This window comes from Salvia miltiorrhiza, chromosome 2, assembly GCF_028751815.1.
Source record: "Salvia miltiorrhiza cultivar Shanhuang (shh) chromosome 2, IMPLAD_Smil_shh, whole genome shotgun sequence".
Taxonomy (NCBI): Eukaryota; Viridiplantae; Streptophyta; class Magnoliopsida; order Lamiales; family Lamiaceae; genus Salvia; species Salvia miltiorrhiza.
In genome coordinates this window covers 54,811,992-54,829,451 of record NC_080388.1, presented here as the reverse complement: position 1 = coordinate 54,829,451, position 17,460 = coordinate 54,811,992, and the positions used below count along the sequence as shown (strand labels likewise).

The window sequence follows — 17,460 nt, the reverse complement described above, 5'->3', positions numbered from 1 at the left end:
CGAATACCTCTGAATTTTTATAGAATTTTAAAAGTCTTGAACGAATACCTCAAGATTTTCATAGACTTTTAAAAGTCTTGAACGAATACACTCAGATTTCAAAAGTCTGCAGAAATCTATTAAAATCCTGAACGAATACACCCCCTAAATATAATCAAATAAGCAATCCGTATGCATACAGGATCTCTATATCATACAAAGATGAAAAAAATAATTGTACACAAATAAAATCATTACTTACGTAAAATTGAAAAAATTACGCCACTCGCAAATAGGATTGAAGCGAATGAAGCATACGTACTTTTCGCAGCATCTCTCTTCCCACAGCTGAAAATAAAAATTGAAGCGTTCAATAATGGCTTGTCGTCAAAATCTTAACGGGGTCAAACATGAATAAAAGATTGAAAGTTGAGATATTGATGAGACGTATGAGACATTTCAGACTAGAGAAATATTTTTTAATTTTCTTTCTATACATATTAAAGGAGAAATTCATAATTGTAACCTACCTATGAGTGCGCTTATCTTAGGCTTAATTAGAAATTTAGAATCTTTTATATTCCTCAAAGAAAAAAAAGAGAATATTTTATATTACTAACTAATTGTGAAAGACTCTCATTTGTAAGAGGTTTTAAATTCAATGACGTATATATGCAGTGTAGTTTTCATTCATGTATAGTGTAATAGTTCCATCTATAGTTGTAAACAAATCAAGCCGCTTGCAAATTATTCGGAGCTCGGCTCCAAAAAAGTTCGTTCAAATTCGTTTAGAAAAGTTTGATAGATAAACAAACCATTTTTTTTTCAAAAAACAGCACCCAAAGGGTGAGGGGTTAGGCAGACCCCCAACCCATATATAAAACATCAACCAATGTCTCATACAAAACGTTGTCCAAAAGTGACAACGCCCAACAGAAGTAATAAGGAGAAACAAAAAATTGACCGAACAAAAACATACAGAAACGTAACCCAAAAATGGCTACATCCACAAGATAAAAGAAACGAAATCAGAAAGGAAACAAGCCAAAGCAAACTAACTATCAACATGGAAACTGAATCTAAAATTAGGATAGCCAAGCGGATCCATCCTAACCAGAGCAAGAAACTACCGAGGAGCAGAAGAACAGTCAAAAGTAGTCAACGTCTGAACCTGATGCCCTCTTCTCGCCATAAAATCAACAGGTCGATTTCCCTCACGGGGGATGTGAATGAAACGGATTCGCCGAAGCTGAGTAAGCAGTCGGATCCAAGCAACAGTATGCCGAATACTATCATGACCGTGACGCCCAACATACATGAGCAAAACTTGAGCTTAGTAATATTCGGCTCGTTAGCTCGTGAACATGTTCGTTAAGTTATTCAACTTGAAAAATACTATAAATTATTAGTAAGTACAACTTATATTTATCTACTAAAAATAATAATAATTGTATTAAATCTTCAATAAACTCTGTTTATTATAAGAAATTAATTATTATATTTATTATTTTGAATGAAATAATCTATTTTCAAAAGAAAATAATCAATATTTTGAACATAAATATAAATTTAGAAAATTCGTATAGGCTCGATTAAGTTCGTGAGCCTCAAAGTATTCGACAAATAAAAGTAGGGGATTCGATTCGATACTTAACAAATCAAACTTGAACACACCACTATTCGATTCGGCTCGGTTCGATTACACTCCTAGACTTTCATCTTTTTTTTTTGGTCAGAAAAGGAAATTTATTGAAGAGAGGAAGACACCAGAGGTGCCTAAGCAAAGCTTATTTACAAAGAAGAGAGCAAATGGACGACGAGCACCACTCTCTGAAGGAGAGTTCGCCTCCAAGGATATCAAAAATGGAATTCCAACTCCACATTCTGGCTTTGATTTCCAAAACGACTTGGTCAATCTCCCAAGACTTATCATCGAATCTACTTTCGTTCCTTCGCCTCCAAACAACCCAGACAATACAACTCCAAAGGGCCGAGAGGAATCTCCCGCTATTCTTGCTCGAGCCCAGCTGTGAGAAGGAAAGGAAATGATCTGGAATAGCAAAGGGACGTACCGACTGGAACCCGAGCCAAGCGTACATATTATTCCAAATCCCATCGATCTTTGGACATCGGAGGAGGATGTGATTAGCTGTCTCCTCTTGAGCAAAGCATCCGTTGCAGTTTCTCTCAACGACTCCCACGTCAATCTGCCTTTTGACCAGGTTGTTGCAGGTAGGGAGTCTGTTAAAGAGAGCTCTCCACGCTGTCATTCGCGCCTTGTGAGGAGCCGGCGATTTCCAGATTTTTCTAGCTGCCATCACTGCAAGAGGAAGCTCGGCCTTGTCTTCTTTAAGGCTCTTGATAATTCGGTAGGCCGAGTTTGTTGTGTACGTCCCACTCTTGTGCCCTCTCCACTCCCAGCGATCTTCGCAATCAAATTTAGGCGAGACTTCAGAGATGAAAGTGGTCAGCGACTGCACCACTTCGAGCTCTCTGTCCAAGAGGTCTCTCCTCCACTGGAAATCCCAGACCCATCTCCCGTTAGACCATCTTCCCATCTCCTTCATAGTAGCCTCCTTATCAGCACAGAGTCGAAACAATCTCGGGAAGACAACTGACAATGCCTCCTCGTGTAACTCCTAGACTTTCATCTACATGTGGTGTAGTATATTTTTTATATTTGTGTGGTGTAGAGGTATCAGCTGCGTGTAGTGATTTATTTAATTATATTTATATATATACCTCGTGTAACTAAAAAAACTAAACCTTAAAACAATTAATTCTATGGCCAGTTGTGCCCAATGTAAGTTTGTGACGCACACTATCCATGTAATGACTAATGACCGCACGATATTATATAGAATAACAACATATATATGTGTACGTAATTGATCGAAAATAAATTTAATTTATTAAGGAAACAAACAAACAAACAAAGATCATTAGACGTATACCCTAGGTCAAATGATTTTAATTTGCTACCTAGAAATCTATCCACATATTATATTCGAAAGCTTATGAAAGAGAGAGACAACATAAAGTATATTAATCTCTCTTTTTTTTTCTTGATTTAGTACATATTGATAGTATTTTTGTATATCAACTTCGACATGTATAATTTCATATGGTCATACTATTCAATATCTACAGTTTTTATGATCTAACGATTATATATGTAAAAAAATAGTATTGGTTTTTGGAGATGATTTTGTGATTGAACATATATTCTTGAGGCTAAAAAATTTGGCTTGCCTTTTACTAACGTGACATATGAGATTGTATATAAGAGTGTCATAACCCATACGAACATAAATTTACATAATTACACTAACGTTGCGGACATCGAATCCTATGAACACACATAAAAAAGAAAAGATAAGTTATTTATTTATTCAATCCAATGGAAGGTATTAATTTACAAGTATCAGATACTAAGGTTGTAAACAAATCGAATCAAAGCGAATATCATTGTATTCGATTTGTATTCATGAAATTATTCAAGATTCGAATCAATATTCGAATACTTTTCGAATAATAAATTTGATTCGTATTCGATTCGAATTAATATTCAAACTATTCGTATTTGATTCGAATATTCGATTTAATTCAATTTTTTTTAAAATATTTAAAATAATATTCTAAATAATATAAGATTCTATATTCAACCTAGAGATATGAAACTGAAAGAAAGGTAAGCATTTGCTCTTAAGTTTATGGCTTAGAGATATTAAAATTTAGTTTTAATTATTTTTATTTTTTGTTTAATTCATTTAATTATACTCCCTTCGTCCCATTAGTTGTGTCAGATTACTTTTGGGCACGGAGATTAAGGAGCGTGTAAAAAATAGATAAATTGAGTTGGTGAAAATTATTTAAATATTAGGTATAGAGAAAGAATAAATTACCAAAAAGAGAATAAGACACTTGTAATGAGACGGCCCAAAAGGAAAGTCAGACGCTACTATTGGAACGGATGGAGTAATTTATTAGCTTATCTATTTAATCATAAGGTTTAGGTTGGTTGTTGTTATACGTTTATTTCATTAGTTATCCCTATTCAATTATAATTAGATTAGATAGTTATAAATAACATATTCTCTCTCTCTCTATCTATATATATATATATAATAAATATTTAATAGAATCGAATAATTACGAATATCGAGTCGAATATCAAAATTATCAATTTGTATTTGGTAACTAACCGAATCAAAAATATTATTTGTATTTGGATTCGATTCATAAATTTTCAAATAAAGATATTAAAATTCGAGCACGAATACCGAATCGAACAAAATTATTTGATTCGTATACAACGTTATACTCCGATACACGTGCTAATCTAATCAGTGCTAATCTAATCAAATTAATGCAATGCGGCCAGGAGCTTGGTTGATGTATGTATCGTCGCATCAATATCAAAATTTGGCAATATTTTCTTGAGAATAAATAATTGAGGCATTTTTTGGCCACATTGTTTTCGGATAGACAACCGATTGGTTTTCTAAAGAATTGATTGTCGTTAGAGAAATTAAATGGAAGGGTCAGCTTCCATGCCAAACATTCCGGTCTGTTTAAATAATACAACGCTAATAGGAAAAAGGAAAAATAAAATATATATAGTTGCCTGATATATATTATATATGAGTTGGCGGACTGATTGAAATGAGTACAACTATTTATTATACTTCCTTCGTCCCCAAATAACTTTTTATAAAAGAGGAGTATGAGTTTTTAAGATAAAATTATTAAGTGTATTGAAAATGGCGAAAAAATATTTTAATTAATATTTGAAAGTGGTGAAATGTGTTATACTTCATCCGTCCCATTACAAATGTCTCACTTTTCATAATGATATGTCCCATTACAAATATTTCATTCCATTTTTGACAATATATTCTCTCTCTATACCTAATATTTAAATAATTTTCATGAACCAAATTTATCTACTTTCTACACATTTTTTAATCTCTGTGCCTAAAAGTAATGAGACATTTGTAATAAGACGGAGAGAGTAATTAGTATTGAAAATGGTGAAAAAGGTAAAAAATAAGAACAAATGGGGTATAAAATAAATGTTATTTTTTGCATTTATATCGTTTAAATTTATGTTGGATTCATAACTTTGTTAAATGAATTCATGACCTATAATTTAAATCTCGTAAATGACGAAAATTTAAATTTTTAAATTCATAATTTTTCACGTTGAAATTTAATATTTTGTAGCTAATTCATAGCTGACTTATTTTATATCATAAGTGTGATTTGTGTAATAAACACACGCACACACGCATATATAGGGTTGAGTTTTACAAGAAAATTAGAAACATTGAACATGTCAGTAATGCGGTTGAACATACCAATAATTTTATTGAACATTTGAGGTTCAAAATCTGGATATGTTCAACACAATTACAGACACGTTCATCAAAAATCTGAATGCGAAATTTAATCTTAATTATTGACCGTTCGAAATCTGGGTGCAAACATTTTTCCTATTGAACTTCCTCTTATATATATATATATATATATGGGAGGGCTACAGTAAAAACACTTCTTAAAATATAAATATAAATGTTTTTTAATATACGAATTTTATCCAACAGGGTTACGAATTCATCCAACATGGTTACGAATTGTGAAAAATAAATTTTTGCTACCTTTGGGATTCGAACTCAGGACCACGAATTCATCCAAAAGGGTTGCGAATCAACCGTAGATCTTGATGATCTAAGGGCTGAAAATCATTTATATTTTATACACTTAAGAGTGTTTTTATTCTAGGGAAAAGTTCTATTGAAAAAGACAAACATTTAAAAAAGTGAGAAACAATCTCATCCATTGATCATGATCCATCAAACGATCCAGAATTAAGAATAAATTTCGTGTCCAGATTTTGATGAACATATCAATAATTGTAATGAACATGTCAATAATTTTTTTATGAACGCACGTATTTGTTGAAAATATGTATTTGTTTAAACTTTCGCACTCCAAGATTCGATCCCCAAACGTTCAATAAAATTATTGCTATGTTCATAAAAAACTATTGACATGTTCAACGTTCCTAACTTTCAGAAAAAAGTTAATTTATCCATATAACCTAACCATATATATATATAGGGTTATAGGGAGAAGTTCAATGGAGACCACTAAATATTCAAAAAACATATTTGGCCGTTGATCTTATCTAATCTAACGTTCAACATTTGTTCACGCAACGTTCAACGGATTTTTATGTTGAACATATACATGGTCGAATCCCAGAATCCCCAAATATTCAATATAATTTGATGAACATTCAACGAAATTTCTGACATGTTCAATATAATTTGATGAACGTTCAATAGTTCGTGTTCTCCATAAAATACGACCCTATATGTGTGTGTGTATATATATATATAGGGAAAAGTTCTATGGAAACACAAAGTTAGATGGAGAAAGGAGACGCAATCTGATTCGTTAGATCAATCTGGATTAAGGGTTGAGATTAGAAGTTAATATAATTAATATAATAATTTTTTACAATAAAATTTGTAAGATTATAGTATCCCTAAAATTACTCACTTCCCTTTTTCCTCTCTCCCTCTATCTTTTCTTCTCCTTCTCTGCCGTCTCTCTCTCTCTATCTCTTCTTCTCCATCTCTGCCGTGAACGCCCCCAACCCGCGCCGCCTAGGGTTCGAATCCCGTAGCGCGGCGCCGCCTCAACTGGCGGCACTCCAGACCTCAGCCGCTGCACGACCGAGACGGCTTACGCCCGCCGTGACACCAACAACAGTCGCCCCAAGATCTACTGCTGCTGTTGCCAGAAAAATGCGGCTTGCCACACTGCTGCCACCGCGATCCGCCGTGAGCCCAGATCGGCGCCGCCGTCTACCTCCACATGACGCACAACCGTCGAGCCGACAGTAGTCGCTGGAGCAATTGACGCCCTCGACGCAGCCGTCGAACTTGTAGATATAGTAATCTTGAACTTGTAGATATAGTTTTATGAACTTGTAGTTATAGTAATCTTGAACTTGTAGATATAGTTTTATGCACTTTTAGATTCCAATGATGGAATTAATTTTATTGAACTTTCAAATTCCAATGATGGTTGAGTTTGTCGATCTGGCGGCCCTCGACGCAGTCGTCGAACTTGTAGATATAGTAATCTTGAACTTGTAGATATAGTTTTATGAACTTGTAGTTATAGCAATCTTGAACTTGTAGATATAGTTTTATGCACTTTCAGATTCCAATGATGGAATTAAATTTATTGAACTTTCAGATTCCAATGATGGTTGAGTTTGTCGATCAATTGGAAGTTGTTTTATAAAATCTTGAGCGTATATTTAATTTTATTGAACTTGTAGATATAGTCCAATGAACTTTTAGTTTTCTGTAATTGAACTTATGTATGTATTCTAATTTTATGGAGGCATAATTAACAGAGGGAGAAGAAGAGAGAGAGAGAGAGGGGACGGGAGAAAGAGAGAGATAGAGAGATGAGGGAGAGAGAATGGGAAGTGAGTAATTTTAGGGATATTATGAATCTTACCAATTTTAATTATATTAACGTCTAATCTCAGCCCTTGATGAAGATTGATCTAACGAACCAGATTGTGTCTCCTTTATCTATATAGGGGATTGTTTCTATTGAATCTAACCCGCTTTGAGATTCGAACTAAGGACCATAAATCCATCCAACAGGGTTACGAATCAACTGTAGATCTTGATGATCTACGAAAATTATTCTTATTTTATATTTTAAGAAGTGTACTTATTTTAGCCTTCCCCTATATATATATCTAGGGGTGGGCTACCGTGAGAACACATCTTAAAATAAGAAATAAGAACAATTTTCAATGTATGAATTTTATGTATAACACGTATGAATTTGTTGTATAACGGTATGAATTATGAAAAAAAATTTTTTGCTACCTTTGGGATTCGAACTCAGGACCATAAATCCATTCAACAGGGTTACGAATCAACCGTAAATCTTGAAGATCTAAGGGCAGGAAATTATTCTTATTTTATATCTTAAGAAGTGTACTTATTTTAGCCCTCCTATATATATATATATATATATATATATATATATATATATAGGGTGTGGTTCTAGAGAGAACTACATTATTTGTGAGAACGGGAGAACCATCAAATCTAATGCATCCACTGTAAAAAATAATGCATTCGCTGTTAAAATTAATGCACTAAATTTTTTTTTAAAAAATGCTCCCTTCAGGATTCGAACCCAGGATCTGCATTCATCCAACAAGATGATGCATCCACCGTAGATCTTGATGATCGAATGGCTAAAAATGGTTCTCCGGTCTTTTTTTATTTATGGTTCTTTCTTGAACCTCTTCATATATATATATATATATATATATATATATATATATATATATATATATACATACATATAGGGGCGCGCTCCAGTGAGACCCCATAATTTTCGTGAAACACTAGGACAATGAATAAGACATATAATACTAATGAACAAAACGTATATCTAATGAACAAGATGTATATACTGATGAAAAATAAAATTTAAAAAATTCGTAATGAATAAGACATATATACTGATGAACAGGGCCGTATATACTGATGAACAATGCAGTATATGCTGATGAATAACAAAATTTAAAATATTCTGCTCCCTCCAGGATTCGAACCCTGTGAAAAAAAATCACCCTCCAGATACAATATCAGCCATAGGATTGATAAAATAAACGCACCAGATCGTGCCCTAGATCTCACTAAAATTAGGGGGTCTCATTGGAGCGGCCCCCTATACACACACACACATATATATATATATATATATATATATATATATATATATATATATATATATATATATATATAGGGGAAGCCTAAAATAAAAATGCTTCTTAAAATATAAATTAGGAACCATTTTCAGCCCTTAGATCATCAAGATCTACGGTTGATTCATCACCTTGTTGGATAAATTCATGGTCCTGAGTTCGAATCCCAAATGTAGCAAAAAATTATTTTTCGCAATTCATACCTTTATACAGTTTATTCATGCGTGTTATATATAAAATTCATGCATTTTTGCTGGTTCGTAATTCTTAAAATAAGAGTGGTTTATTGAATAACCGCCCCCCTATATATATATATATATATATATATATATATATATATATATATATATATATATATATATAGAGAGAGAGAGAGAGAGAGAGATAGAGAAATGATCCAATGAGAATGACTAAATGCGGTGAGAAATAAGAATGAATATGTAATGTTATATATTCAAATCCCATGGCTAATATTTATTCAAATTAATAGTGTGAAATGAGAATCCAAGTTTGAATATCTATTCGTGCATTACAAGTAGCTTATTCGTATATTTGTATTGACTCGTTCGTTATTCTCATTTCTGATGAATGGTTATAATGAGATCCCTCATATATAGTGAGATATTAGATTGATTTGTAAGAGTTGATTTAATGTATCATATGACTGATATTTATCTGAGGAAAATTTCTTTACCTGGATTTGAATTTTGGAGGGAACAATTTTTTTACTAACTTTTTAAATATTGTTATTCAACATTATATACTATATATCTTATTCATCACTATATATAGGGAGAAGATCCATGGAGAATGCTAAATATTTTGAGAATAGAGAATGCGTTCGAATAAGTCTCTAATGTCGATGAATAAATCAATATATATATATATATATATATATATATATATATATATATACATACACACACTGAGAATATTGCTTATACTAAAAAGTGATTTGACTTGCATACCATAGAATCATTATATCTACGATTCAGATCTAGGAATTACGAAAAACATATATGTAACAGATATAATTAATAAAATCAACGAATAAGTCAGTAAAAATCTACGAACAAATCAACTACAACATACGAACAATCGTATTAAATTAATGTGGTAAAATTTGGTTCCTCTTAGGATTCAAGAACAAATATTGTTCGTGCATTTTATTAAATTGTTTGTTAATTTCAGCAACATGATTTTAATAGTTGACGTTCCAAATTTAATCTCATTCTCACTTTAATGATCATTCTCACTTGATCCATTATCTCTCTCTCTCTCTCTCTCTCTCTCTCTCCATATATTCTCTCGAATGAGAAAGATCATTAAAAATAAAAAGGATTTTTAAAATGAAAATGAGATTAAATTAAATTTGGAGCGTCAGATATTATAATTCTATGGTTGAAATTAATAATGTAAATTGAAATTAACTAATAATTTAATGAATTATCTAATTTGGCGTCCACAAATAGTATACTACTTTCCTTTTTTGGATATGACTCCACTTAATATTTTTAACCACCAATCACTCATTTATACGTGACCCAACACTTAATTCAATCAAAATCACTCATTTCTATTTGGTGATATCCCTTATCCCTTATCCACTAAAAATACCTATGATAACCATTTTATTAAAACTTGTGCTAAACTTAAAGTAGTACTATTGTAACACAAAACTTAAACCTTAGTACTCCCTCTTTTCCACTTCACTTAGCCTAGTTTCTTTTTCAAGTTGTCTCCTCGACTTGACCTGTTTTCTTTTTTAGTAGTGATAAATTTGCACTACGTACAATAAATATAGACTCACATACTTCACTTTACTTTACATTATAATCTTATTCTCACCTTAAAAAATTAGGCTAAGTGAAGTGGAACAGATAGAATATAATTTTACAATTTTCACGTTATTACATATTTTACCCAAATTGAAAACAGAGAAGGCACCAAAATGAGACTCAATTGTTGTCGCGACATTATTTATTTGATTGAAATTGGTAGTGTGAAAATTATGAAAAGTGTATAATTTATATTGTTTATATGATCGTCAAAATTTTATACTCCATTAATTTAGGGTGAATAAGATCTTGCTTTAGTGGCAAAGCTGAGACACCCAAAAACTCTTGTATTTCTACTTGCGTGCGGTGTTGTATTGTTTGGTGTTGAGGTTTTATAAACATGGCATTTTCTCACCTGCGTGCGGTGATGTTTTCTCATCGTTTGGGTGGTAGTGAGGTTTCGCCTACGTGCGAGTTGCATAATTGATTATATTTAGATACCTCTTGTAATTTCACTTTTAAATTATTTCTATTTTAGTCCTCTAAAAAATTATTTTTATATTAGAAGTAAAACTCAATGTAGATTTCGACATGAATTATGCGTTAAGAATTAATTTATTTGTTAATCGCAGAAAAAGAAAATGAATTAGTTTATTTAAAAATTATGAAAATAAAAATAATCGACATACACATTTTTCAAGTCTCAAAAGAAACATAGTCTCAACAGTCTCCATTACAAAGTGTATTTCCCATCAAAATCCGAGATGCAAAGCGAAAGAAAGCAAGGGTACGCGTGGGCGATTTCAGCCGGTTTCAACGCTGCTCTTGCCGCCATTTCTGCTAAATTCTTTTCATCCCAGGTATTTAATCCATTCTAAGACTCATTAATCAATTCATTCATTCATTTTTTTTTTTTTTTTTTTTTTTTTCATTCATTCATTCATTAACTACGATTTAGATATCCGATTGCAATTCTTCTTCTCTAGTAGCATAATTTATCCGTTTGGATTTGTTTTTTGGTGCTATGGAGTGAAAATATTTATAGGATTTCCCTATAGAGTTGAAATCGGTCAGTAGTCGAAAGAAAACAAAAAAAAATTGATATAAACCTTACAGTCTACTTTGTGCTGTGCTGATATTGTACTTAAATTGCTTCAAATTATGTGTAGCAATCGAAATGGTTAAGGGGTATAACACAGAGTTCTATTTGAATTAGTTTTTAGAGCACACTTGTAACTTGTTATAGTTCGTCACGAGTTGCTACTTGTTCAGAATCTTCCTTCAAGATTTTCTAGTTTCTGCACATCCCTACTGCTTAAGACGAGTTTGAGTTACTACATTTTTGATATATTATGGGCTTGAATGGGATAGTACTGCATCTGCCAGTTCGCCAATTAAAATCGTTTTGAATTATTAATTGCAGCACGTATTAATAATGTTTATTCTTGGCATGCCACCAGATGTTCTGCAGCATCGTCTAGGATGGCGCCATAATTATGTATTCTTAGTCAAGTGCGACAGATATTATAGTTATGCAATATGGATATATGTCCAATTAGTAAGATTATGTTTTCCATTATATTGCTATGAACAGTGATGTGTGGTATGATTGCACTGATCAAAAAAATTATAAGTTAGTATCCTAACACACCATATTGCAAATAAATGCAGATCAATCCAATGATCCATATGACTGCTTGTCTCATCAGATCCCTAAAAGGTCATTGAATAATTGCTTTGATGACCCTTATGTTAATGGAATACTATATAATTGTCTTTTGGTTCGTCCATTGGCTAGTTGTTTGTCTTCAGTTTATTGATCATATATTCTGTGATTCTGTTTATAGTGATTGCTACAATCTCTAATTGATGTCCTAAATTATAGTTGAAATATGCGCTGGTCGTGCTTTTCAATGTCATAATGTGGGGATGCTATGTTAATAGCATGAAGTCTCTGTCATCTTTACAAGCTACGGTAACAAACTTTGCCACAAACTTCCTGACTTCTGGGGTGTCTGGATATATTCTCTTTGACGAGTCACTATCTCTTAAGGTAATGTTTTTCTTTCACTAAACCGTTGCTTATCAATTGCAATCATAGTTGAAAATGGTGCCAGGTCTTCCGATTGCAGTCTGATTGAAATTTAAAGTGTTGCATTAGCAGTATATGTTAAAAAGATGTTCCATTGATTTTTTAGTAATTATGGAGCTTTTTAGTCCTTTAGGACGAAGTAAGAACTGGGTCTTAAAGTCTAACTTCACTAATATTCATGTAAAATCGAGGATAAAATCTTGAGCAAACAATTACTTAATGATTAAAAGCAACAACGGAACACACGTTGATAATATGGTTACTGCGGATCTTATTGTTATCAGGTTTTCTGGATTGTATTATCTGATTTTTTTTGAAGAGGGATTGTATTATCTGATTAATTTCTCTCTATTGCACCAATTTTTACTCCCTATAAAGTTCTTGCAATAATTGATTTTATATATTTAGGTAGACACTAGCTTCATTTCATTGGTTCTCATGGTGTGCTGCTGATTCTCTGTAAGTGATAGGCAGACTGAATTGTGGATTTGATGTTGAACTGGCGAGTAAATAAAAACTGATAGATTTAATGAATAATACATGGATCAAATATGAAAAAGTCCTGAACTAAATAGTGATACCTCATATTCCATTACGTGTCGTCTAGGAAAATGACTTGTATTGTGTTAGGGAACGGGGCATTAAGTTGTATAGTATCTGAGCTAAGCTGAATTGAGAAGCTGATGTAATTATTTATAATTATATTTTGGGAAAAGGGTTAAAAGCACCCTTCATGTTTACCCAAGGTAAAGGTGAGCCCCTCAAGTTATTTTGAGGTACAAACGCACCCTTGATGTTACCTACTATTGATATCTATGCCCCCTCTAAACATGGTCAAATAATCCGCTAGAATTTCGGTTAAGTTGAACATTATGAAACTTATATACTCCCTCCGTCCTATTACAAATGTCTCACTTTCCATAATGGGATGTCTCATTACAAATGTCTCATTCCTTTTCTCGCAACATACTCTCTCTCTGTACCTAATATTTAAACAATTTCAACCAACCCACTTTATTTACTAATTACATATTTCTTAATCTCCATGCCCAAAAGAAATAGGACAGAGGGAGTAATATTTATTTACAAGTATTTTACTATGATTTACCTATATAAACTAGTTTAGCAAATCTAAATGACAATGCATAATTATTATATCTCAAACTAAAGGTAATTTGATTTAATATGCACTACGACCCCAAATACAACAACAAGGCCCTGCATTGACCAAAATAATAATAACAATTAGTCAATTATAATGCATATCGAAGTTCACGAAAAGAGCAACATGAAGAAAAAAGGTTAAAGTTGGAAAAGCCACGCCGACTTGCCAAATAAGGGAGTGTTTGGTTGAGCTTATAAGCTCCTGAGAAATGTTTGACAAAAAATAAGCTCTTAAACAACTTATAAGCTTGTAAAAATAAGCTCCGACAACTTATAAATTGTTTAGGAGCTTATAAGCTCTTGAGAAGTGTTTGGAAAAATAAGTTCTTAAATAGCTTATAAATTGTAAAAATAAGCTCCAACAAATTATTTTTTCATAAGCATGCAAGCAACAATCATTTTACTTAAAATAACTCTACTATCGTTTGTTATTTTCTTCATAAACCCTTCCAATTTCATCTCACTTCAATTTTCTCTCTCTAACTACCTTTTTTCTTTCTCTGGCTCACAATTCTCTCTCTAGCTTATAAGCTCAATAATCCAAACGCTTTAACAACTTATAAGCTCTTGAGACATCACATCTTATAAGCTCTTGAAACATCTTATAAGTTGTTGGAGCCTATGAGCTCTTTACAATAAGCTTAGCCAAACACCCCCTAAATGAATGACTACTTTGATTTTTACCTCATCTTTGTTAGCCTCCAATTATTCAACAACCTCACTCTTCGTGACACAATTCATAAATTTTGCAGTGGAATGAAATTGGTTGACTAGCTGAGGTAAAAGCTATTCAATTGCCCTTTTTCTGTTCGATAAAATGCCTAGCTCAAGTATTCATTTTTTTCTCCTTCTTTAATGCTCTCATGTTTTATTTTAAAAATGGAAATGTAGTGCCCAAATACTACCAATACTGATGCTAGTTCAAACTATATAAAATATTGCGATTAAGAGTAAGGGTGTCAAACTAAATTCTAGAAAAAAAGTGGACCAATTAAATCAAATATTGTGCCTCCACAAATAGTTCAGATATTGAAGGCTACCGACATCCAAATGGTCCAGATATTGAGCACCCCCCAAAATAGTCCAGATAATGATCACAGTGAAGGTTGGAGGGAAAAAAAAGAGAGGAAAATAGTTGAATTATTAGATGATTAGATGTTGAAATGCAAATCTTTCAAGCATATGTGTTTGGAAGTTCAAAGCTTCATTGCACGACTGATTAATCTTTGTAGTTTTGAGGAAGTAGGAAATTATTTTCTGCATCGATTGAGAATGTGACGGTGCTAAGTTTAAGTACGCAACATGTTTCCTTATTTAGAGGAAACATAATCACTATAAACCAGGAAACTAATTCCTACTAATTTTTTTTTTTTTGATCGGACAAAGTCATGTTAGATGTTAGTATAATTAGTTCCTCATCCACTCCAAGAACCACCTTATCTCTCCATTCCCCAAAATCCACCTTATATCTCCCAATCTCCAATTCGCTCCCAAGAGGGATCGAACCCGGGTCACTTCAGTTAAGTGAGGACCCGGTGGCCAGTGGGCTAAGCCCCCTGGTTTAATTCCTACTAATTTACTTTTATAGTTCTATATAAACTCCCTAATTCCAGAATATTCATATTCCTTTTATATATAAACTGACACCCCTCCTCAAGTTGGGGCATATATATTTACTAGACCAACTTGGTAATCATTCATCAAAGCTTGGCTTGAACAATCCTTTCGTAAGCATATCAGCTACTCGTGGTGTGGTTGATGCATATCACTCCATTTTCTTGCATTTCCTTAATGAAATGGTGGTCAGCTTCCACGTGTTTAATCCTATCATGCTGCACCAGATTGTTAGCAAGGCTGATAGCAGACTTGTTGGGGTTTGGTTTCATAGGACCATCCAAGGGTAGGCTGGTAGCTGTAGCTCCTCTAGTACTCATTTGAGCCAGATTGACTCACAAATTCCATTAGCCATAGCACGGAAACTCTGCTTCGGCACTGCTGCGAGCCACTTCATTTTGCCTTTACTCTGCCAAGTCACTAAATTTCCCCAATCTGCATCGGTAACTGCTTCAACAGTTCTTTGAGAATGTTTTTCAAACAATTGTCCCCTTCCTGGAGATCCCTTGAGGTATCTCAAAATGCGGTAAGTTGCTTCCAAGTGAATCTTCTTAGGAGTGCATAAATTGGCTGGTCAAACTTGCAATGAAAGCAATATCAGGCCTCGTATGAGACAAAATATTAACTTCACAACCAAACTTTGATCCCTCCCAAGTTATTCGTTAGGTTAGCAATGATTTTAACCAATATTTGATGAGCTCGTTGGAATTTCAATGGAATCCATTGAAGTTGTTTTGTGCCTTAATTCCCATAAATTCATTATATGGAGTCAATTGTTTGATTATTGTTTTGGTCCTCTTGCTTCCTTTTAAATGCTCATGGACTGAAAGAAAGGTGAACATTGATATCTGTTATGTACCAAGTTGTAATGGACCAAACAATGCAACATTTGGTCCCATCTTAGTCTAAATGAACAAAATAGAGTCAAGAACCATCTTTCTGGGGATATACTTTGTCCCCTGAATTGCCCCGCCAACCCCCCGCGCGCGCTCCCCTGGGTTCTATGTTTCAATCATCATATGACCTGTCGAAAACATAGTCATACTTATGTATCTGTTAATTCGTCATAAATTAATATAAGTGAATATATTAAGTACTACTTAGCGAGCATCAGCATTCATTCTTTGCTCTTTGTGAATGTGATATATTAATGTTTTCGTATATGCCTTAATTTAATTTCTATTACTCTAGTCACGTCCATAATGCAAGTGAACTATTACAGTGGTTTGCAGGTGCTGTGTTAATCGTAATGGGTGTTATAGTTCTAAGCAAGTCGAGCATTGAGAAGAAAACACATACAAGTTAGGTGAATTTCTATTGTGTTATGCTCCTCCTGTGGCTGGTGATTGAAGTGGGCTGAAAGCCAAATAGGCAAAAGAACTGATAATAGGTACAACGATAACCTTGTCAGCTTATCATCATGTTGTGTGCCGCATAAATATTTCCCTCTTCTAGTATAGGTTAGCATCTCACTTTCCTTATGTGACTGATCCATGCTTTCAAATAAGTGGTAATTTTTGGCGATGCCATTTTGTTGTATAGCAGTAGTAATTGCTAAACAATACCTTAGTATGATATCTTTTGCCTTCATTTTGCTAAATTTCTTCTCCAATATATTTCTATTCAATTGGTTTCTGATGGGCTTCACACTTTGATGATCTGTCATGCCAACGGACACCGCTGCAGTCGAAAATCCCTTTAAAAGATTTTTTTATCATTATTTCCATTGCTTCCAGTTTTCACTTTTTAAGGTTTATTGATTTCATTAAGTTTCCTAGTAATGCAATTTTATTTTGTTCATGTTAGTACATATTTATTAAATTATTTAAACGAATATGAACTTATAAATACACTCACTTTTTATTCGTCTGGAATTATCCACCAAATTAATTTTTTCCCAAAAACTTTAAAAATGTAATACTCCATAATTCAACTGCACTATCCCCCTCCCACACCTCACCCTCCTCTTCTCTTTTTCTCTATTGTCTTTTTTTTGGAACACTTTTTCTCTATTG

At 33.1% G+C, this 17,460-nt stretch overlaps 2 protein-coding genes across 5 annotated transcripts; one reads left to right on the top strand and one right to left on the bottom strand.

Moving 5' to 3' along the window:
* Nucleotides 1-1,766: 1,766 nt before the first annotated feature.
* Nucleotides 1,767-2,546, bottom strand: LOC131009756 (uncharacterized). The gene has a single exon (XM_057937165.1). It carries the CDS (start codon nt 2,544-2,546, stop codon nt 1,767-1,769), a length of 780 nt encoding a protein of 259 aa, XP_057793148.1.
* Nucleotides 2,547-11,172: 8,626 nt separating this feature from the next.
* Nucleotides 11,173-17,045, top strand: LOC131010381 (uncharacterized). Of its 4 annotated transcripts, none has more exons than XR_009096537.1 (4): nt 11,261-11,435; nt 12,247-12,295; nt 12,423-12,628; nt 16,668-17,045. XR_009096537.1 is itself a non-coding variant. In XM_057937881.1 (3 exons), exons 1-3 carry the CDS (start codon nt 11,340-11,342, stop codon nt 16,749-16,751), a joined length of 348 nt encoding a protein of 115 aa, XP_057793864.1. In that variant the 5' UTR covers nt 11,173-11,339; the 3' UTR covers nt 16,752-17,045. The 4 variants fall into 4 exon arrangements, 2 of the variants coding, with proteins under 2 accessions (XP_057793864.1, XP_057793865.1); XR_009096536.1 differs by having other exon boundaries at nt 11,262-11,435; nt 12,461-12,628; XM_057937881.1 differs by lacking the exon at nt 12,247-12,295 and having other exon boundaries at nt 11,173-11,435; nt 12,461-12,628.
* The last annotated feature ends 415 nt before the right edge of the window (nt 17,046-17,460 follow it).